Source organism: Perca fluviatilis, chromosome 11, assembly GCF_010015445.1.
Source record: "Perca fluviatilis chromosome 11, GENO_Pfluv_1.0, whole genome shotgun sequence".
In the NCBI taxonomy this organism is placed as follows: domain Eukaryota; kingdom Metazoa; phylum Chordata; class Actinopteri; order Perciformes; family Percidae; genus Perca; species Perca fluviatilis.
Window position 1 is genome coordinate 34,743,505 of NC_053122.1, and position 24,262 is coordinate 34,767,766.

Consider the following 24,262-nt stretch of genomic DNA (forward strand, 5'->3'; position numbering starts at 1 on the left):
CCATCGTTAAGGTTATCAATTTCAGCTGTGCATTTCTTACTATGACAAGTTAAAATGTCTGCTGTGAAAAAGGTCCCTTGAGGCTTGCTCCAAAAGGGAGACCATTTATATATATATATATATATATATATATATATATATATATATATATATATATATATATATATATATATATATATATATATATATATATATATATATATATATATATATATATATATATATATATATATATATATATATATATCACCCCTGTAAATTATATTAAGGCTTAAAGTTCTGCATAATTAAGGGAGTTACACTTTGAGTGACAAGTGCCCCCCCCCGTCACAGGATAGCATAGAGAGGCAAAGTCCCTCCCCTTCCAGTGGACCTCATGGGAACTTATTTCGTTAAAAAATATGTACGGTAGTGAACAGGGAAAGATTTTTTTTTTTTTTTACAAGTTTGTCAATTTAAAGATCATTTTGTGAATCTAGAAAGTCCCATAGTGGTCTCTCGAAATGTACGTCACCTTGCTTGCTGCTTGGCTTGCTAGCTATCTAACTTAGCTGTTCCACAACACATAAAACCTAATGTGATTCATCCAGTGTCTTTTTATCGGTCGGGAAGCAAAAGAACAAGCAAGATCCGTTGCTTGTGCGAGCAACATATTACGTACGAAACACAGGCATCATAGCTTCAGCGAGACGTCACAACTTTGGAGTGAGTCTTCTACTTCAACAGTTTTCCAACACATACAAACTTTACTAAAATAAGGTCCATGGTGATCCACCGGAAGGGGAGGGACTTTGCCTGGCAGGATGTATAATAAGAACTGGGTATGGTGCCACCACTCAGTCTTCAAGCCAATTTTTCTGGATAAGATCATCATTACTAACTAGATGCTCCTGTTCGTTGACATATTTTAAACTATATAAATTCTTATCCATTTCTTAAAAAATAAAAAACTTTTTTAATTCTACCAAATGACCACCCCATCCCCTATAGTAGTCTGTGCATGTCCCATTACTTGAGGGTAACTATTGAGTTGGATGTTTTCCTCTTCTATATTTTTGCTATGAAAACATTTGTTTGGCTTATTGCTGTTTAGAAATGATTGATGTTAGTAGTGATTAAAATTATGCTCACAAAGATTCTCCTGTTAATGATCTTGGAAAATTAAAGTTTTCTTCTTTTTTGCTATTTCAACTTGACCTCACAGTTGTATTTCTGTTTTTCCCACTTATGTTGCAGATGGATTGGCAGACTGCCACATTTGTAAGCATGTAAGGCTCTCTTCGATCAGAACTACTTGCAGTTATAAATAAAAACCCATTTTGTTACAGCTGTAGTCCCGTATGGGCTGTAGTATGATTCTTAAGAAGTCTTTTTAGGTCAAGACTTTTCCTTCGGGACGCCTTAAAACTGCGGCAAGCAGACCTATAAGACCCAGTTTGCAGTATGCACAAATGCAGGCTCATTGGCTGCAGGCGGGTTGACACAGTTCGCTGCCTCATGCAGCTCTAGCGGGGGCTCGGAGCATGTAGAGCCGGAAGGTGCTACTCTACTGTCCGACTGTTGAATGCGTGCAGCCGGCTGAACGAAGAGCCTGAAACTAGACAGGAGAGCGGAGAAATCGGACCACCGGTACGAGGTCAGAAAGAGAAAGGGGAAAGCTGCTTCATCTTTTCTGGTGGAGGATGGACACACGCCGGACCGCGGTCACTTCAGTCACCGAGGTCAGCAGCTCTTCCTCCGCCGGGTTGTGACTCTCCGGGCTCCGCGGAGGTGTTCGGTGGACGCCGCTGGCCAGGACAGCACAGGACGGTACGGACACTTAGCGGGCTGCAGCAAACTGTGTGCACCACCTTGCAGTGAAACCCCCTGGAGAATAAAGCATCTGGTAGCTCAGACTGAAAGAAAGAGCAGACTGGTACAGCGACAGTAGCGAGGAATTATTGACAGATAGGCTACAACACAAGCTCACCAAGGCTTTACTGTACACCAAAATGGGGTAAGTGCGGCTGGGTTGCCGAACTTTAATTAGGCTCCAAATGAAAATTGCGAGTGAAGAGTTTGTTTTTGAATCTGCGAACCATCTCCTTTTTCTTTTTTTTCTTCTGTTGTTGGGTTAATGGATGCACTGCTTCAACTCTCTCCTCTTTTTTTGTAGAAAAGAAGTGTCAGTCACCTTGTAAGATGTTTCCTCACCACAGAGAAAGGTAAGAACATTTCTGAGCCTGAGTGTGTGTGTGTGTGTGAAGATTTACCAACTTGTTATGACATTTACTAATATGACATTTGATTTCTTGTACTTGCCAACCACTCCACATAACCCTTTTAAAAAAGAAAGTGTTCTTGATTTAAGAGCAAGGGGGAAAGCACCTTAACTTGAAGACAGTTAAATAGTAATAATTTAAAATGATTGCACTACCGAAACACTGTTTTAAGAAACTTGCATCAAAGGATGTTTCTGTGCAGTGCGTGTGAAACAATGTTGTAGTTTCTTTTCAGCCCTTGTGCTAACACAGATTTAGCAGGGACACTTCAGACTTGATGAATCTGTTAAATGAAGGCGACATTCTGCAATGTGCTTCCTCCATGTGCCCCTTAGAATCTTCATATTATTTGATCTATAATTCTTAGTAATGACTCTGTTTAGGATGCTTTTATTGCAACTAAGAAAGGACCAAGGAGCGATCGCACAGACATAGCTGGCATTAGTGTATGAAAGTGCTTATTTCGTTACAATTGATTTAAAAACTTCTGACTAATGTGAGTTATCTGCAGTAATCTGCTCTAGGACAGCTGTGAACTGCCACAGACGGTTGTGTTATCAGATGTTTTTGAACTGCTGTCTTTTTAGATGGGTTATTCACAGAACATATAGGTGCCCTTCCTTCCTTCCTTCATTCCCGGAGGATTGGTGCTAAAGTTAAGTAGCAGCCTTGCGTTTATTTAGAAATCTGTCTTCCTAATGTTTAACATCTGTGTATAAAAGATTTAGATTAGATGAGAGAAACCCAGTAAAGTAGATTGTGGATTGTGGTAGGAATTAGTGGGGTTATTTATCATGAGGTGCAGGCCCGACCCCCATCCAATCACTATCAGGCTTTGCTGTGCTTTAGAGACCCCCATTAAGCCCTGAAGGCCACATCCATCTGCCCAGGATGAAGGTTGAGTGACTGAACATCCTTGAGAAGTGCGAGGGCCGACCAGTCAACAGAATACACTCACACACTGTTTTTTTTTTTCTTCTTTTTTTTTACACCACCAGAGTGTTGCAACAACGATTTTCACACACAGGAAGGAGCAAGTGTTGAGAGACACATACACACACTTGCAGCTAAATGTTGTAAAATGATTAACTCCACCATGGGAGGTTGCAGGTTTGATTTCTGGTCGGTTAGGATTAGCAGTGAAGCTCAACATGGAGCTCCGGTGCATCCCATCAGATGCCAGCAGAGCACAGACACCAAATCTCGGCAGTAATGGGATAAATAGGTTAATACTTTATTAATCCCCCCCCAAGGGAAAAATACATTTTACACTCTGTTTATTACACATAGGCCTGAAATACACACACATGCCCAGGATATATACATAATATACAGTACAAAGATTTATTTTACATTTGTAGATTCTTTTACTTGAAGGCATCAAAAACTATTTGAATAACACATATGAATTTCTAAAAAAAAGTGAAATAACTGAAAACATGTCTTATATTTTAGATTCCTCAAAGTAGCCACCCTTTGCTTTTTTTGATAACTCTGCAAACCCTTGGTGTTCTCTCAATGAGCTTCATGAGGTAGTCACCTGAAATGGTTTTACCTTCACAGGTGTGCTTTGTCAGGGTTCATTAGTGGAAGTTTTGCCCTTATTAATAAACAAGCAAAGGGTGGCTACTTTGAAGAATCTAAAATATAAGACATGTTTTCAGTTATTTCACACTTTTTTGTTAAGTACATAATTCCATATGTGTTCATTAATAGTTTTGATGCCTTCAGTGAGAATCTACAATGTAAATAGTCATGAAAATAAAAAGGAAACACACTGAATGAGAAGGTGTGTCCAAACTTTTGGCCTGTACTGTACACGTGCACTAATGGAGAGATGTCAGAGTGAGGGGGGGCTGTCTGTGGACAGGTGCTGCCGAGCAGTTGGGGGGTTCTGTTCCTTGCTCAAGGGCACTGCCAGGAGGTGAACTGGCACCCCTCCAGCAGTCAGTCCGAACTCCCTACTTGGTACTTAGCGGGACTTGAACCGGCGACGCTCTGGTTCCCAAGCCAAGTCCCTACGGACTGAGCTACTGCTATAACTTTGCTGTGGAGCCTTTTTCCACTGCTCTTTGGGACCACTGCAGGTAGTGGGTGACGTCTTATTGTGCATCTTATTTGTTGTTTCATGTCACAAGTGTTGTCTCATTGGAAGTAATATGGGCTTCCATAAACATGTGAGGGATGGTTCAGTGCAAAGTTCAGCGATGTCGTGATAAATATAGCTATGGATGCTGTATATAGCTATGATTCGACTATGACTGTAAAGATTTTCTGTTTTTCTTGGTCTTGGTATGATAATAAACTATCTTTTAGGGTTTGGATGGTTGCTCGGATAAGAAGCAATTTGCAGACGTCACCTTTCCTGTTTTAGGAAACTTTGATCAGCATTTCTAACGGTCTTCTGACATTTTATGGACCAACCAATAAATGGAGGAAATAGCAGAATAATTGATAATGAAACTTAAGTGTTAGTTCTAGCCCTAAATATGTCATATTATTTATAAAATTATTATAATAGAAAATGAACAGCTTACATATAATGTCCCAGGAGAAAAAAATAAACCCTGATGATGTCATTGGGTTATTTTGAGTTGGGCTTCAAATATTTGACAGAAAACCTACTTTATAAACTGGGGTCATGGAGTTTAAAAGATGAGGGCATTTAACAAGAAGGCTTGGTCAAATGAATGATGCTGTTGAATTGCATTATGGGAATTGCAGGATCCTGTATATTTGAAGCTTTATTCATACTAGGGAGTAAACATAAAGGTATCTCGACCTATGTTGCTTCAAACTTGTTTTAAACGGACGCTCAACTTTATGTGACTGCAAAGGAGCGCTCCTTTAAAATAGTTTAGGTGGCTTTACTGCTTCCTTGTTGTTGTTTTTTCAAATCTGACAGTTTAATTTAGTGTATCAGTAGAAAGCCAGGGCACAAATAATCTCAATCCCAGCTTCAAACCGTACCCAGCCCAGTGTCCTGTCCCAGTCAGACCTCGGATCAGTGTATCAGTGGTTGCAGCAGGAGATCCTCTGACAACATGGAGGATTACTGTGAGATGAGAAGGAGAATTACAGCGCGGGTTAATATCAGTCTGACGTAGGTCAGCCGTCGAAATGCCCCCGTTCATATCAACACCTTTTCAGTGTGTCCTTGAAACGCAGTGTGTGTACAAGTCCATATTATGTTTCTTTTTATCGTGGTCTGCTACTACGCTGAGAAACACACAAAGACCATTAATGGATTTGTGTGTCACTAATGGGGTCAGATAAAAATGTACAATGACTGGCCAAAATAATACAGTTCTATTGGGAACAGCCGCTGCAACTTACAACACTGCATTGAAGAAAAGGTGTCCTGGTTTTTACCATTTCATATTTTAACTTGGCACCCCTTTTGAGTGAGGAACAGCACCGTCTTGACACGTTACTTTTATTCAGTATGATTGTCTGTACCAAAAACACATCAGCAATGAGTTTATAATCTGTCTCCCGTAGTTTAATTACATTTCAGAGAGAAGACAGTGAACACCTCAGTACTGAAATATCTCAACAACTGTCAGGTGTCGTGCCATGAAATTTGGCATGGGCATTCATGGTCCTCATAGGATGTATCCTACTGACTTTCGTGATCCCCTGACTTTGCCTCTAATGCCACCAGCAGGTCAAAATGTGTTGAATACTTTGGCTTATAATAAATAATAATAATCTTTAGTCATAGAGCACTTTTTAAGTGCTTCACAAAACAGCAACAATTAAACAGACCAGCCATTAAAACATCAGTTTTTTTTTAAACAAAAGAGATTTGGTGTATAAAAACCTGTACATTATAGGTAAGGATAGGAAAAACATTTTGTTTAAAGAAATAAAAGACGGAGGTTTAAGCTCAAATAAAATCAGGAAAGGCTCTTCGATGAAAGGAGACGTAAAGGTGCGCTATGATCCTGCATAACGTCACTTCTGTTGACGTTCCAAGTAAATTCCAAACAAAACAGAGCAAGCTCGCCCCTGCCCCATGTTTCCGTAACTGTCATGACTGACTGACTGTCACTAACCCCCACCCCTCCCCCAACCATCTCGTCGGTGATTGGCTGGAACGTGGTTTGTTGTGTTTTGGTGCACAGCCTGTGCCCCTAGTGTTTGTTTGACGTTAATGACCCCCGTGTCGTCTGCTGAGACCGGGCTTTTTCACAGTGTATTCAGGGGGCAGGCAGCTAGCGCATCAAGGAGAGATGCCTACGATTTGGGACAAAAATGAAATTGCGCTGAAACCATGCAGGAACTCATAGTGCACCTTTTTTAAAGGAGACACTTGACTCCGCTGAGCTGATATCCTCGGGCAGATCGTTCCAGAGCCTCGGGGCCCTGACTGCAAACGCTCGGCCCCATTTAGTTTTCCGCAGGGGCCTCTGGAACAGACAAAAGACCTCTGCCCGAGGATCTCAAAGTAGGTACCGGCGTGTTCGGTACCAGGAGGTCAGAGGCCAGAGTTAAGACCTAATACCTATCAGCCTCAGCTATAACGTGTGTTAAGTTCTAATTAATATGCCGCTTTAATTTATATCAAAGTGTGGTTAAACACAGTGCTGTAAATGTCCTGACTGGACACCAGCTGAAGAGGAACAAGGGAGTTAAAAAGAGAGAAAGACCTTTAGAAGTCTTGCTTATTCATACCACATGACTGTGGCTAGACTTCTTCCCAACACTAGGGACTTTGTTGCTTTGGTATATTTACCTCGTATCCAGGATACATCTCTGCAAATACTGGCAGGAGCAGAGCAGAGGGTGGAGGGTGAACGACTCGGGAGAGGGTTCAGAGCGTTTTAGTCAACATCATTTGCCAGCTAAGTGACAGCCCTGTATGGTGAATGACGCAGGGAAAAGTGTGGGAGAAAGCCAAAGGATGGTTTCTGGCATCTGTCCCTGGATGGCAAAGAGAGAGATGGAAACATACCATTTTTAAAATAATAAAGCGTCTCTTTTTATAAAAAAAAAAGACACAATTTGATATATATTTATATATGATAATGGGTTTTAAACAAGGACGATTTAAATGTTTTGATGGCCAAATCACGAGCAAACACATTGAAGTCCATGCAAAGAGTTTTTTGTCTTGTCTTTAGGATTTTAGAATGTCCAGAACTCCCTGCTCTTCACTCAAAGTTAACTACATTATATTCAGTTGTTTCTAAACCGTTGTGAATGAACCTGAATTGTGTGAAAGGGTTTGCTTTTTGGCATTTCCTTATACAGAAACCATTTTCTCACCATCCCCTCTGCTTCTTCCTCCAGGGAGCAGCCGATCTTCTGCTCCCGGGCCCATGTTTTCCAGATCGACCCCACCACCAAGAGGAACTGGATCCCCGCCAGCAAACATGCCGTCACCGTGTCCTTCTTCTATGATGCCAACCGTAACGTCTACCGCATCATCAGCGTGGGTGGGACCAAGGTATGGGGGAGAAAAATGGTTATAATGGTGATAATGTGGACGGTAGAGAGACTTGTCAATTCAATCATAGAAACCTAGAAACATAGAAAAAAAGATATAATGTATAAAAATAAAAAAAAACACAACATATAGTTCCAGCAGATTTGATATCTAGAGCTCTATAATGTGAACTGTGTATCATTTATGATTCAAACACCCAATTTCTGAGGGATTTTCTCAAAGTCGTGTTATTCTGTTTGATTGCAGTGAAGATGATGGCCTTGGCAACAAAAGAGGCTATTCAGTAACAAAGACCGCGGGCCAAACAAAACACCCTCACAGTAATTTTTCCTTTTCACCCGCCATCGTCCTACCAGAAGATCAGTGAGGTCAAAAAAAGAAAATATATAGTGAATAAAAAACACAGTGGGTGTCAACAAATCAGCAGCCAGAGTGTCTTTCTCGCATGCTGTGGATTTAGATTATGAGGAAGAGTCCACATCAGTCGCTGGGAGGAAAGGGGTGAGGGTGGGGGAGGGTCTGTCTGATCTCTTCTTATCACCTCTGGTCTGACCCACATTTCTGCCTCCCAGAAGGCCGTGCGGGGTGGCAGTTGGTCGGTCAGCAGCCCAATCCTGCCAGGACTGGTGTCTGGCTCCTCAGTAATCTTCACTGCTGTCGCCACCTTCCAACATGTTATGTCCAACATGTCAGCGCAAAAAAATGGAGACTGTAGAGTTCATGTAATCATTTGTTGGAGAGAGAGAAAGACAGAAAAGTGTCGTCCTAAGCTGCCACTGCCCTGCAACTCTGGGATTTTAAATCGGGTCCTGTATTGTAAGGCTGGAGATGACGTAAAAGGGATTATAAATAGGTCCGCTCTAATCATTTTTTCTCATGTGCTCAGGGGGAGAGAGGTGGCTTCGAGACTGAGGTGATGAACCTGGTGGATATGCTGCGCTTGTGTATCTTTGCTGCCGTTCTTCTCTTTGTCAGGGATGTGAATGTGTTAAATTGGCTTCTGCACAGAATTTACTTCCTGAACAATAAGAGCTTGTGATGTGGCGGAGTGACATGGCATCAGTCTTTGATCATGTTCAGAAGAACAAACATGTCTCGAGGGAGGAAGCACTTGACAGGAATCCCAGAGGAAGGTCAAAGATTCAAAAATCTTACAATAAGCACAGATGTTTCCCTGTGTTTTTCACTTTTCCAGCAAAGTGTTGGCAAGGTTTATGTGTTCAAATATAATGACACAAAATTATAGTAGAAAAATGAACTATTAAACCTAAATCCACCATGTGAGAGTTACAAAATAAAACGATATTTAAATGTCGCTGTATTTACAATACAGCGACATTTAAGGCAATTCCATCAATGAATCATTTGTCTGATGCCTCTTTGGCTTCAACATTGAGTTTTTCTTTTTCCAAATCTCTCTTTTGTGAGTTCCCCACATTTTTGGGCTAGGGGTTAATCAATTTCAATACTTAACCGCTAGAGTACCCCTTGAATCTATATTTGCTTTTGCACCTTTATTGTTTTTCAGCACAAGAATAGGAAAATATCGTTAAAAAATGGACAGTTTGTACAGAAGTGCTATACGGTGCTATAGGGTCTGGAATGACAAAAAGCAAAGTATAGACAAGGCCTAGAGTTATGGAACGTTATTTAAACGTCATTTCAAGTGCTTTGTTTCGTCTGGATTCTTAGATCTGCTGCTGGACTACATCTCCCTGAACCTTCTGTGTCATTCACTGCTGTAGACCCACCTGAATGGACGATCATCTTTGTTGTCTCTGCATCTGCAGGCAATCATCAACTGCACCGTAACACCCAGCATGACGTTTACCAAGACGTCCCAGAAGTTCGGTCAGTGGGCGGACAGCAGGGCCAACACTGTGTACGGGCTTGGTTTTGCTACCGAGCAACAGCTGCACCAGGTAAACTAACCCAAAGCCTGCGGAGCTCAAAGCACTGATAAATACTTCAGGCAGTCTTCTTTGTTTATCAAAACTTCTCAGTCATTGCACATTTGCGGAGGCTAATGAGCGCTGCATTATGAATGTTTCATTAACTGAAGCCGTTTTAGTATGGGGTTCCATTTGTGCCAAAATTAAGTCAAAATGCTTAGTGTCAATGTCTATATCTGCTTGTCCCCCTTTTGAAAAGTTCTCCGAGAAGTTTAAGGAGGTGAAAGATGCAGCTCGTCTGGCACGGGAAAAGTCGCAGGACAAAGAACTGGCCAACACGGCGCTAAGCATCGCTGCTCCTCAGGTGAGGAAAAACAACGTGAACATGAAAGTGGAGCAAGCCTCTGCAGGTAGATCAGGCAGAAAGTGTAGACGTGAGAACGCTGTCATGATCCACCCTCAGCGATGCATTTTCATTTGTCATTTTTAGGATTGAGGAGAGACAGTGAGCATTGGTCAAAGTTAGATGAATGCACCTCTGTTACTTTGCAGCAGTTCAGCTATTAGACAGGGCCACTGTTGCTAATTCAAAGGCGGGATGGAGGGAGTGAGAAAAGAAAGGTAGAAGAAAGATGAGCTGGGTCACTTGTCTCAGAGGGAGGAGAAAGTGAGGAAAACTAGGACAATGGCAAAATGATCCCGTGGTGCTCAGCGGTGCAACACATCCAATTCTGGGCCCTGTAGAAAGGCATTTTCTCTGGGCCCCTCCCCGTATCCACAGCAATTCATTCTAGCATCTTTTTGGACCCTCCTCACATGAGGGCCCTGGTTACTCAGTCCTCTTCCCCAGTCCGACGCCCCTGAACACATCCACTGCTACTGAGAAGCCTCTGACTCAAACACTGTAATGCTGAAAATGTAGTCGGCTCAGGGCTTTTTTGATCAATAGAGAATAATTGCCCATCAGTAACATCTGCTTGGTCATGAGGCACATGCCCATTTCCTTTTATAATTCTACGGTTGAACCGATTCCAAGTGATGTCTCTCGCTCCACGTCTTTATCGATTTGAGGAACACATTGGAGAAGCTCCAGACAAATGCCAACTGCGTCAATTAATTGTGCTTGATTCTTGCTAAGTAGAGCTGAGCTTCTAAACTGCTTGTGGTTGTGATACATTTTTGGAAAGGTCATTATGTACGGTGAGTTTTGTGATGACATGTTTTCTTTGTCTGTTTCTGTTTCTTCTCCACCTGATGGATTTCCTCTGTAGTTTTCGCAGGTGAGTCGGTCGTTGTTTAATCTTCCTACTCCTGAAAAATAGTATTTGTTGACACCACACAAAGCAGAAACTGACAGAAAAACAAAAACAAATATGTGTGCCAATACGCTCTGAAAATCTTTCTTTTCCTTTCTGTCTGTCCCTGAGTTTTGAAATGAATTCATACCTACTGTGATGGGCGGATAGCTCTTATTTTATCAGACCGAAACAGACACTGTAACTATCTCAATAATACAGCTCACATTACCATAAGTCCATCAGGAGACAAAAAAGTAGTTCTGCTGTATAGCTTTACTTGTGTGTGTTTTTAATTTAAACATTGAGCAATCTTTATTGGACTTTTGATGTGAATGAGATTTTTAAGATGCGAACGCAGTATTGGTGAAAGAAGCCACCCCTCTCCACTCTGTATAATCCGTTAGGGTGTTGTAATGCTGCGTGTGTTACTATCAGTAGAATCCATTTACTGATGTGTTTCTCAGGACCTCTCGGACGAACTCCAGTCTCCGCCGGTGATGTGCGTGAACGGACCCGAGGACAAGCTGTTCCGCAGCCAGAGCGCGGACATCACGCTGTCTTCTGAAAAGGAGCGCATTAAAAAGATGCTCTCTGAAGGGTAATTGAGTTATGTGCACGCACATCACACCAGAGTGGAAACTGCAAGAGACCAAAAACACTCCCTTCTCCTTTTTCTGAGTCCGATCTGCGATAAGAAACCCTTTGTGTCATGCTAATGTTTTGTGTAGGTGTTAAGAATCTGGTTTCAATTTGGTGATTATGTCATTTGAAAGAAAATTAAGAGAAAACTCCAAGGTTATCTCTCACTTTATCCAGTGCTCACAAACGTGTATGGAACTAAGCTTGTGTTTTGATTTTTGTGGCCATGGAAACCTATGTTGGCAAACAAAAGGAACAATCTTAGCACAAGGCTCACTAAAACCACTCACTAAAATGTTTCCAGAGCCTTCAGCCACATCTTATGGCCTTCATCAGTGGATGGAGTTGTCATGGGGATGGTTCAGTTACAACGTGGCCTAGACCTAGGGTACGAAACTCCTGCGTCCCGTACGTGCAATCTAACGTCGCTGAGCAAACGGGGACAAGGAACAACGTGATCTACTCTCATCTCATTAATCTCAGATGCATGTGTGATGCTTTCATATGTCAACACTCTTACTAACGTGAGGTTGGAGACCTAATTTATCTGTCGGGCCTCAGACTAAAGAGAATGACACCACCCAAACTAGCAGTCAGTCATACCGGCGGTGACATGTTGCTGTTCCTAACATTAGATGTCGCTTATCAAAGCCGCTAGCAAAGCAAAACCGGACAGAAAATAAGCACAGCAGAAACGTCAGATAGGTCAGACCACTGTGTGTCTAACTATATAACTTTAAATGTTAGTTAAGGCAAAAAAAATAAAATAATTGACAACAGAAATAAACAAGTGTGCTGCTTTCACATATCTACGCAATTCAAATCAATCAATCATTAAAAGAATAGTTAGACATTTTGGGTAAATGCGCTTATTCCCTTCCTTGCTGACGATATGATAACGATATCACTCTCATGAATTTACGGTAAATATGAAGCTACACTCAAATAAAGGTTAGCGAAGCTTATAATAAAGACTGAAAACGGGGGAGCTAACTGTTAGCCTAGCTTTGTTCAATGGTAACAAAAACCGCCTGCCAGCCAGGCCCGTATTAAGACAATGTGGTGCCCCTGGGCACTATACCTCAAAGTGAAAAAATTTTTTATTTGCTTGCCAATTACATTGAATCAAGAAAGCCAACCACTTGTCATTTTTTTTTTTAACAGTTCATGTTTTACATTCATCATTATGATAACATTTTTGGGGGTTTAAACTGGCCACTTTTGATTAAGCTTTTTAACATTACCAGCCCTGCCTTTTAAAAGGAAGAACACGAGAGTGGTATTGATCTTCTCATCTAATTTAGTTCTTGGCATAAAAGAAAATAAGTATTTCCCAAAACGTCAACCAATGTCTTTTAAAGACAGACAATACAGTCACATTAGAGGTCATACTGCCACGTCTCCACTATAATGGGAATAAAGTATTTTATTCCAGTTATTTCGAAAACTGTAAATCATAATGTTGAGACAGAATGTGATTTCTTATCAAGTTAGTCAGAATAATGAGGACTTTGTGAGACATTTACAGCAATTATTATAGTCATAATGGATTAATCATCCTTGTGATGGTGCTGGTATTTAGTTCAGACAATATATTATTTTGTAATTCCAACATCAGCTAAATGACATGAGGTTGCTACAGATTTCATTTGATCGATGCTATTGATCGTGCTTGAGCAGGGAATCGATTACATTTAACATCCACTTTCCCATCAGAGTTCACGGAGTATTAACATGGTTTTCAGTTTCAAGGGTTAATTACAGTTTGACGTCATTCACTTTGTTAAGCTTTATCGGAAGTGAAAAGGCCATTCTTTAGGTATTGACTCATACATGCATACATTAAACCAAGCTTGTAAACATCTCTTCATTCAGTCGGTTTGAGCCACCCACAATGCTTTTATGTCCTACAGTCCAATTATTAGGACAGGAAGCTGCTCCTTAATGGTTACCATGGGAAACTGTTGCCATGGGGCAGCCTCAAGCTTTTCTGGATGTAGAGGGATGGAACAAAGGCGAAGGATCGAGGATGAGGAGAGAATCTGACTGACCTCAACAGCAATAACATTCAATCATTTCAAATGTCTGTTATGTAAACTGAACAATCAAATCGCTAATTTGTGAGTGTATGCAATGAACGTATCATATATTGGGACTAAATACATTGTAAATGCAGTCCCAAAAAGGATTCAGCTTTAAGCTACACAGATGATGACGCTTTGTGCTCACAACATTTTTATCAGGTCAAGGTCAGCGCGATCATTGTTATGGAAATAAATGTCAAAAAAACTACACAAAAGAAGACTCCATGATGCCAGATTTACTTGGCAACCATCTTGGTCAATGACTTTTTGATGACATTTGATGATCCAACTTATTAGGGACATGTCAGCACTCTAATTTCCTTAAAAAAAAAGAAGCATTTTCCACTGTCTCATTCAGCGTTTTGATAAAGATGACTTTTAGATAGTCAGCCCTCCAGGATGAGAGGATTACTATGAGAACAGTTTGGTCTTGTTGTGTGCACTCTGGGCATTTCAATGAGTGAATCTTTGCTTTGTTATAAGACCTGTGAAATGACCTTCAGTCTGGCCAGTAGGTGTGCTGCTGCAGCTGCAGTCCTTGGTATAGCCTTTTATATGCTGTTATAGTGGCTTGCTGCTTGTGTTAACCAGGCCAACAGTTTTTCATCATGTTCCAAACTCCTGGCAGCAGTACAAAATGTTGTTACTACACAGCCAGCTGTAGTATTTAGTAAACATTTGTCTCAGTATTGCAGTGTTTTACACAGGACTCTGTTTTCAGCAGTTGGCTTATAATATGTATAATAATGATGTGCCATATAAGCCATATTTTTTACATACAGTATTAAATGTATCACGTAACATGTTTTACAGTTTTTGGTTTGTGTTTTTCAGGTCTATCTGTGAGATGAACCTGGAAGCAGAGTTCTTCTCTCTGCAGGACAGCAACACCAAACTGGTGGCAGCTTTGCATGAGGCTAATGCTAATGTGGAGCAGTGGAAGAAACAGCTGACAGCATATCAGGAGGAGACGGACAGACTCAGAGAGCAGGTGAGCCGCTACTGCATTCAGTCTGACACTCAGGTACAGAGGGCACTCTGAGGATGCTCTGTTTAAGTGCGCTTATCTTAAAGATCCAGGACTTAGACAAAGAATTTGAACAGTGACAACTTCTCAGTCTCTCCCCCCCTTTCTGCTAAAGCCCAAACGGTCTCCTAAGCCCCTCCCCCCACAAGGGAGAATGAATGTGTGTGCATGAGCAGTGATTGACACGCAGCTGGACACCCCTCCTGGCCCTGATTGGTGCATCTGAACAGGGAGTGGTGGATTTTTGCAAATCGCACTACAGGCTGTAGGTGGAGCCAGAGGAGCCAGATTTTTTTTTTTTTTTAAATGACCTGCTTTATGTAGTTCTACTGGAACATAGGGTCAGTTTCAGCAAATATGACAGAAAGTTAGTTTTATAAGTCTTACCTTCTGCACCTTTTAAACACAGAGTAACAAAAGTAATCAGCCCACACACCAGTTGTGTGTCTGTAGCTTCATGTCAGCCATCTCCAAAATGGCAAATCTAGCAAATAATGGCTGTGAAATTACTCAGAACAACACATTTTAATGTTCAGAAGCCTTCATTAGTAGGTTCAGAAGTACAATATATAACATACCTATATTGGCTCAAACTCTCTCAAGGTTGTCCTACCGGAGTGTTGCTGCCTTCACATCATCCTCATGCATCCCTTAATACAGGGGTGTCAAACTCTTTTTCACTAAGGGCCACACTGGAAAATGAGAATCACACCAAGGGCCAGACATGAATTGTTCATTGACATGCTTTTATTTAATTAAAAAATGTACATATCTTTGACCGTATTCTTGCATGTCTCATTATATAGCTTTCTTACTTATTGTTTGGTTGACATAAAGCCCTAAAAAAGTCAGCAAAACCGTTCCTAAGCCATCATTGAGTTTAGCAAATCAAGTAAAACAATGATTACATTTTTGAAAGTATGCTACCATACAGCCGACATATGCAAAGTTTCAAAGTTGGCAAATCTGCCAAATTCTGCTTTGAATAACTACAGTTTGAAAAACAGTTTCTGGCGTGGCCCACAACTAAGCGGGCCAGAATTTATTGTGAACCTAAATGGATGTGCGGGCCGGATCAAAATTAGCGAGGGGCCGGATTTTGCCTGCGGGCCAGGAGTTTGACATGTGTTCCTTCATACGTAATACCGTGATATTTTCGGAGATCACATAGTACTGTGAAAATTTGCAACCCTAAACAAATTAGAAGACCCGGGTCCTCCGAGTACTTCTAGATATCAAAGACATGCAGCTCATGTGAACTGCAAACAATAAATAATAAACCCTGCCTCCTACCCAGTGCATGCTGGCCAGGATAAGCGGTTTATATGAATGAATGGATGGTTAATTGATGGATGGATTAACTGTTACATGAAAAGGGAAAGTTGACCTCAAACTCTACAGCTCCATATTAATGTATTGTAAATTATCATGAGACCTCTTTACAGTGTTCCTGGTGCCCGAGGTGAGTGTTGAAACAGATCTGTTTAAAGATAAAACACTACTGGATAAAGTTAAATCAGGCCAAAAAACAAACCAAAAAAACCCTTCATGCATGATTGAGTCATACACGGAAAAGTAGTCGTTCTCTTGTGGCTTCATGTGCAGCCAAGTCGTTCTGTAGTAACCTGCAGGCCAGAGACTGATGGCCATGTCACACCTAATTATCAGTGCTGCAGCAGACACTCAGATTACTGCTGAAGTAAAAAGCCTCGCTCAGACGAGAGCAAGGTGAGGCTGCCGGGACTCGGTTTGCTTTCAGTAATGGCCGAGTTGCACGTGTCTTTCTCTGCTGAGAGAGCTCATGCTGGTTTTGATTGGCTCGTCACTTCATTTCCTCGGTTTGAAAGCACTTGTTCAGAGGAAAAGAAGGACAAGTTAGTCAGGCCGGTAACACGTCTTTGACGTGACCTGTGCTGCAGGCGTTTTCCCCTCCAAAGCTTTATTCAACTTTTTCCCTGCCGGTTGAACTGATCCACGCACACAGCAGTTGTCACATTTTCACCACAAGGGAGTTCGGTCTAAATACCCCGAGCCTCAGGAGGGCTTTACACGTGAAAAGTGGTGGAAGAAGTATTCAGATCCTTTACTTCTTACTAAGTAAAAGTACCAAAACCACACTGTACCAATAGTCTGTTACAAGTAAAGGTCCTGCATTGAAAATGATATTTAAGTAAAGGTATGGTAGTATCATCCAGCGGTGAAGTCTACGTGATACGCAGGTATACCCACTGAGAAAGCTCCAGGATTTCCATAGACCCACTTAAAAATGCCCAATGACGACTACAACAACATACTTTCCATTATATTTTTTATATATTTAGAATTTTCATCTGTGTTGTATTTTTATTTTTTATCTTTGCATAGGCTAAATAAAGGTATTTCCACAGTAAATTGGTTCATAAAAGTGTATCAGAATGCAGGAAATGAAGTCTTTGACGCTCAAAATTTCCCTGGTGGAGGGCACCCAGACCCCCCAATATGATATGCCTGCGATCCAAACTGTTCTGTCAATCACCTAAGTGTTTAATCGGCTAATCATTTCAGCTGGACTTGTAGGCCTGTCAGATTCACGTAGTGGAGTAAAAAGTACAATACTTCTCTCTAAAATGTAGCGGAGTAGAAGTAAAAAGTAGCATGAAAAGAAGAGACTCAAGTAAAGTACAAGTACCTCATATTTGTACTTAAGTACAGTACTTAAGTTAATGTACTTAGCTACATTCCACCACTGCACTTGAATTACCTCTCAGGTTCCAGTGGATGCCCCACCCACCTTTCCTCACTCATCAATAAAAGGGCTTTTCACATTTGCTGGTAGCTGAATCCTCTGGGAGCGACTTTGCCTCAGGCTGACAATTGCAACCCTTTCTGATTCAATGCGTTAATACCTTGATCCCTTTCCATTATAGCTCAGCTTTACAGCATCGATCACTACTCTTTAATTCTCCACCACTCGTCTGGTATTTCAACAAGAAGCCGCTTACGGCGTTTCGGTCCACCACGTCATCAAATGAATTCAGACAAGTGAGAACCCTGTCTGTGTCGGTCTGCTTTGGACCGAGCTCGTTCCCTCTATCTGAGGAAGGGGGGGACCAGGTGGCTGAAAATGGTTCACGTCTCCGGGGTGGTGTGCGAGGGAGAGGGGTTTGTAGGACAGCAATATCCTACTTTCAATGCCCCAGTTAGGAGAAAATGAAAAATCACCAGAGGGAGCTGGCATCCACTCGGTTGTCTTTTTCCTTTTTTTTTTTTTCTTTCTACCGCTCCTCCTCGTCTCAGCCATACATGGTTTATAATAATCCTGTTTGTCTCTGTCAGACGCGGGGGCATTTTAGAGGTTGACCTTCTGTTTTTTTGGGGTTTTTTTTATCTGATTCACCCGGCCCAGATGACAAAGCTGAGAGGATTTCACTCCTGCTCACCTGATAATGGTGACACGACTTGCTCATTGGCCTGTTGATGAATCCTAGTTGATGTTGTAGCATTAAACAAAACATTAATGATGGACTTACTGGCCTATAGTTAAGGTAGTCACTAAGGCCATCCACAGATAGTTATTCCAAAGGATTCTCTGTGCCACATGTATGTGTAACATTAAAACATGATTTATAAAATCATGTTTTAATGTTATATAGCTTTGCTTAGCTTATTTTAATAGCTTAGTATTCTATGCATTAAAATATATGTATTTAGGCTTTAGGCCACCCACCACTATTGTAGGCCCAGTTTAATATGCAACTTAATTTTATACATATATGTATGTAGGGATCCCTGATTCTCTCTTAGTTGAGGGGTCCTTGGCATAAAAACATTGAAGACCCCTGGTCTAAAGTGCTAAAGCTGTGCTGAGTGGTCCTCTCTGTAGATCAATGGTCTTCGTGTTTCATGTGTACACTGAGATCACTGATACTTTCTTCCAGAAGCTTTAAAAAATAACAGAAGTGCAGCATTTTAAATGATCCTAATATGTTGCTCAAAAATAAATTAATAAAACTGCTTCACAATAAAAAAAACATTTAGCACATAATATCCAACAGGCAAGATGGTAACAAACACAAGAGCGAACGAAATATTATTAATTGGACACAATTGACAAACAAATTCAGACATCGGTTAAGAAAAGCAAGAAAAAGTGAGTATCGAAAAGGTTTTGCAAAATTCAATCCGATTGGATGAGCTAATAGTAAGAGGTAAACTGAAGCCATGTCCCACATGCTGACCGTGATTTTGTTGTGTGTTGTAAGGTGGCTGAGTTAGAAGCCCACGGAGGCCACGGCCCCAGTGAGCGGCTGAAGGATGAGCTGACGCAGTCCCTGGAGGAGCTGGAGGCCCTGCTCAAGGCCAAAGATGAGGTTGGTGCTTATTCAGGGCTTTTCCTTCATAGAGGAATCTTTGGCTAGCCTGGTCCTACCAGACTCTGGTCCATTTCATTTGTACAGAGAGTCTGGCCACTCTCCATTGAAAAGTGTTAACTTCCTTGAAGGCGGGTACTCTGAAGTTTAAAACTATTGGATCTGCCCAGAGCCACTCTGGATCTGCCACAACCAATCGCTAACGTTTGGTCGTGACGTCGGCTTAGCATTGCTAGCGTTCACCTTAGCCTACTCCTTCACCGCTAACGGAGCGAGCTGGAAAATCTAACTTTTCCCGAACCCCGTGGGGAGGAGGGCCACGACATCACGGCCACCAACACAACTCAGCAAAGAATTTTCTTGCTCGGGCTTTAACTTCTGGATATTCGGCAGCGTTGCCACAACGGACCGAATGGCTTCACTCGCATCTTTCTCTGCCGCCATTACGGAACTACAGCTCTCACACTAACGCACGACCTCAACGTCATCGTTCTCAGCCACTCCCTCTGTTCGCTGATTGGACCGCCAAATATTTGGCTGGAGAAAACCCAAGCACATACCGCAAACCCAGACGAGGTACTGAAGGAAAATGAAAATTGAGTGGAAGTATGTAGGAGGGCGGAGCCAGGCTAATCTTTGGCGTCCCCAAAAGAGGTTTTAGCCAAGGGGGTAAGCGAGCCTCCGCAAAGCGTACCTCCTATGGCGCCATTTTGATGCTAACAAGCCATCACCTCCCTTTAGCGTTCCATTGACTGACATTCATTTTGCCGCCACTTTGACAGCGAATAACTTCACATCTGAAGCGTTTAAAGATTATTTGTCCATTGTTTATTTCTAAAGAAACACGACAATGTATAAAAGGCTCCATTACCTTGTACCTCACGTTATGATTCCGTAGCAGACGTTTTTGTAAAAATAGGCTAACGATTGTGTCATAACCACGCGACTTACTGTCGCATAGTAGAGGAATTACCGTATAGTACAGGAGAAGCTTGCAGGCAGTTTTGACTCACATTAGCTGTTTAAGTTTAATTACTAATGTTAACTAGCATGTTAGTGATCAATAATTAGCCTGTGCCTATGTTATCTCCTTACATATACCTACGCTCTCAGTCTGTAAGATTGGGAATGATTGAGATTTCTCTCGGCACAGCTACCAGAAGACTTCACACTTTCAGACAGGTTGCTCACGTTACATCTACGTCTTCAAGCTCAGTCGGAGGCTGCGCAGTAACGCTCAGCCCTCACCGGAAAAGTGCTTCTAATAGTGTTATGTCAATGGTTTTAGCCAGCACCAAAGGAAAATCAGTGCCACGATGAAAAAAAACAGCAATTCAAATCCTCTCTGACTGTGTTTAATAGCAACTTACCAAACAACCTTTGAAAAGCAGAGCATAAACTTGAATAGTGGCACTTATCTCAGTTTTACTGTCCAGATTCTGGCTGTGTTGAGCTCTCCGGGGGATTTTAACGGTGGTATTAAAATATTTTTTTATATTATATTTTTGAAGCAGTTTTGTTGATTGGTGTTTCACTTACTCGAGCACATTCAACATTTTTGTATATCAAATTGTCAGAAATAACAGGCAAGTGCATATAGACTTCTGTCAAATAAGTGCGTTTACTGAACGTGGAGCGATCATGCTTTCTGTCCCCCCAAACCAAAGGCCCATTCTGAGTTATTGTTCCATTATTAAACGCCGTTGTTGAATACCTGATTCTGATTGGTCAATTACTGCATTCTACGGTCTGATATTTCTAAATAACAGTCTGCTGCTATGGACGCAGTTCTGATCAAAGACTCTGGAGGACCATTTTTAAATCAAAACATTATTTTTAGGTCAATATTTAGCCAAATTATTGATTTCTGGGACACCCTGGTAGCTCTCCTGATTGCACCCCTAATGTACAAAGGCTCAGTCCTTACTGCAGCAGCCCAGGGTTAATGTTCATCACAGGAGTTGATGAAAGATTCAGCTACTCAAAATCAAGCGTGCATTTTAAATCTTTTCCAGGAAATCCACATTTTGCAAAGCAAGAAAGTAGAGTACCACGAGATGGAACATGACAGGGATGAGGCCATTCACAGATTACGGGTAGGAGTGAGATTATTACCACAACGTGGCCTGCTTTCATAAATTGTGTACCCATTTGTTGAGCACTGTTGAAATAATCAGTAGTAGAATTGACAGCAGCCTCCTCTTTTCCTGTAGGAGACAGAGATGCGTAATGCAGAGTTGGAGCGCCGCATCCAGAACACAGAGCAGAACCTGAATAACTCTCTGGAGGATCGGGATCGCATGGACTCTGAAGTCCAAAGGGCCATCGAAATTCTGGACATCAAGATCTTTGACCTTAACGATCTTCGCCAGAGCCTGGTTAAACTCATCGACAAATAATCCAACCCAAGAAGGAGAGATGGAACAGATGACGGATTTGACTTCGTCGTGGCCAGTGCAGCGAGTGGGGGGTGGGGGAGGAGGGGGGAGAGGAGAAGATGGAGCTAGACCGGTCCTCTTCAAGCACAAGAAGCATCTTCTCAGCTGCAGGGAGAGTGCTCCATGTCTGTGTTGCAGCAGTACTCTGCAACACACTGCAGGTGTTGGCCTAAAGCAACAGCACATAAATGCTTGTCCAGTCTAATGTAACGCTTCATGTTGCTTTCAAGGGGTAACACTTAATGCAATAAAAACCAACTTTAAGGTAAGTATTTAACACGGCTAGACATTTCATATTGAGAATTGGTGCTTGTAGTTTTCCATAAGTATGACTTTTTGTACACCAAATGGCGATGCAGTGTCAGTATGAGTGATAAGAGGCCTTTGTTTTTCTCCTTTTCAACTGACATGTTTATATTTAAACATCTTTACAACAAAATGAGACCATGAAGTGAATGCAAATAAAAAAAAGAGCACAAGACAAAATGACTTCTAAGGGATTTGCCTATTAAACAGCCTGCATACAATATAATTGTTACAGAATTAACAGATAACAAAGTTCCATTTGTGCAGACATAAACATGTATGGTCTCGTAGTTCCCCATGCATAAAGTAGCAGTGTGGTTCCAAATAGTGCTTTTTTTCCATAGGAATAAGCAATGAAACAGATTAAAGGTCAGTAAAAAAAGTGCGCTAAGTGTTTTATATTTAAGTAAGGCATGGTTACACAGCTTCCCCTTGAACATTAGATCTGAATATTGACACCAAAGATCGAATGTTAAGAGCAGAGTCGTCTATAAGGTCTTTCAGCAACGTGGCCGTTACATCTTCATTTAAGCTCGTAAGAAACCTTTAAACCTAAGATATGTGACAGTAACTTGTAAGTAGATAAGACACAATAAATAATTACATTTAGGGTAAATAAGTATTTTCCACATTGATATAAATCAATAATGCTACAGCTATGAGGTAAACACAAGTAAAATAAGTAATCACTTATCACATAAGTTTAACTGGTCCCGTCTGAATAATCGTCTTGTGCATCATCTCTTTACAAACCACTGACTTAGTAATGTATCTACGCATTCAAGGAAATTTAAGACATTTTCTGCCTTCTGTCATATTTCAGCACGTTACCTTTAGCTTTGGACAACATGGCACACGCCTTGAGAGTGGAGCTGTACTGTATGAAATGTGAATTTATTTAAAAGCAATGTCTACTTCACACAGACTGTATTGTTTGACATAGTCCATAATGATATGTTTGCATTATTTTGTCAAGCCTTATTGTTGATAGTTATGCCAGCTGTGTCTCAAACTTTGAGCTGTTGTCATGACAGTTTGGAAATAAAAGCAAAGAATGACATCACTCGGTCATTTTAATGTACTTCTTTCTTGTGTTAGTTTTTTTTCCCGCAGGAACTTCAGAGAAAGGTAAAAACTGTAAGTAAGAAAAAAAATTAATCAATCTTGCTTGTCAAAAATGTTTTATTGGCAATATTGATTGTTGATTCCAGCTGTCTACTTCAGCTTCTTCTTGTGTCTGAGGTGATTGGTGTGTCCGCACTTCTTGCAGCAGTTGACAGCGGGGGGGTGTAAAGGAGCATAGCACCTGAACATGAGAGGAGCAAACAGTTAGATCAAAATAATGATCATCATCCTGTCACTCTCACCAACAAATGTTTCAACATCTATGTCTTCCCCTTTTATAAACTCACAACTAAAGCGAATCACTTTGTTCAGTCAGTCTATCTCCACCTTTCCTCCTCTTAATGGTTTAGTGTAGGCCTTAGGTTGCATTCAAACCAGGAAACCGCAATCTGTCGATTTGCTGCAGTGGCTCACTGACACGGGCCAATTTGTGTGACATCCTGTTGTGTTCTTTAACCCCTCCAACGTAGCACAAGTAGACTTTATATCAGCTGCCAATCACATTGCATCCATACCATCGATGGATGGCATCGTAGAATAAATAGGCTACTTCAGATGTCAGCTGGTAGCATGTATTTTAGTGTACAACTCCACATGCTCTTATCTCACTGCTATTATTTATTTATATAATATATATATATATATATAATAAATATATATATATATATATATATATATATATATATATAAAAAATAAATAAATTTAATTAAATAATGGAATGACTGTCGAGGAACCCCTACATGTTATTTGATGTGATACGTTTAAGGCTATGTTTATCAATGTGTATATTACAAACTATAATAAGCCTACCACACGTAAATACCAGCCAACAGGCCGGTTTAAAAAAAAAAATTCATCATTGCAGCTTTCACAAAGTAGCTCATATTTGCAGAGGAGTCATGCAGTAGGCCAAATACACCACACACAGCTAGGAGCAAGACAAACTGGACACAGACACACACACAGACACATTATAGCAGATGGGTAAAGTAATACATTATTAATGAGGAAAATATTAATGACATACTCTAAAATGTGAACATAGCAGAGAGCAGAGCTGCTGTGTGTCCCCATAACAGAGATGAATGTATGCACCAAGGTGTGCGTTTAAAAACAGCAACAGCACTGATGACCGACTGATATTAAATAAAGTTTTTAGGAATGCTTCTCTGCACCTCAGGGAGGCCGTGGTGAAGCGTACGTGCAATAAAACTTCTGTGAGTAAAACGACAATACTTTATCAATACACCTGTTCAACAGGCCGCATAAACATGTAGAAAAGCAATATTTCTCTTCCAGGTACGTGCTATACTTCGCGGTTTTCAGATGGGTTTTTTCAACAACCGGTTACCAATTGTACACAGCCACTATAAAACAAAACGTAACGTTA

At 41.1% G+C, this 24,262-nt stretch overlaps 1 protein-coding gene across 5 annotated transcripts; it reads left to right on the top strand.

Moving 5' to 3' along the window:
* Positions 1–223: 223 nt before the first annotated feature.
* On the top strand, positions 224–22,827 carry LOC120568807 (homer protein homolog 3-like). 5 transcript variants are annotated; one of them, XM_039816513.1, is made up of 11 exons: positions 224–1,996; positions 2,156–2,204; positions 7,557–7,713; positions 9,504–9,635; positions 9,865–9,969; positions 10,877–10,885; positions 11,368–11,501; positions 14,461–14,617; positions 18,895–19,002; positions 21,018–21,098; positions 21,216–22,827. In XM_039816513.1, the coding sequence occupies exons 2-11, from the start codon at positions 2,182–2,184 to the stop codon at positions 21,399–21,401; spliced, it is 1,092 nt and encodes a 363-aa protein (XP_039672447.1). In that variant the 5' UTR covers positions 224–1,996; positions 2,156–2,181; the 3' UTR covers positions 21,402–22,827. The 5 variants fall into 5 exon arrangements, with proteins under 5 accessions (XP_039672447.1, XP_039672450.1, XP_039672452.1 ...); XM_039816516.1 differs by having other exon boundaries at positions 11,389–11,501; XM_039816518.1 differs by lacking the exon at positions 21,018–21,098.
* The last annotated feature ends 1,435 nt before the right edge of the window (positions 22,828–24,262 follow it).

What these genes read in the sequence shown, in the direction of transcription:
- LOC120568807 (XM_039816513.1), top strand. Translation starts at nt 2,182, where the DNA reads ATGTTTCCTCACCACAGAGAAAG. An exon ending in TTTCCTCACCACAGAGAAAG is followed by an intron (nt 2,205 to 7,556) that starts GTAAGAACATTT and finishes TTCTTCCTCCAG; the next exon opens with GGAGCAGCCGATCTTCTGCT. An exon ending in TGCTCAAGGCCAAAGATGAG is followed by an intron (nt 19,003 to 21,017) that starts GTTGGTGCTTAT and finishes AATCTTTTCCAG; the next exon opens with GAAATCCACATTTTGCAAAG.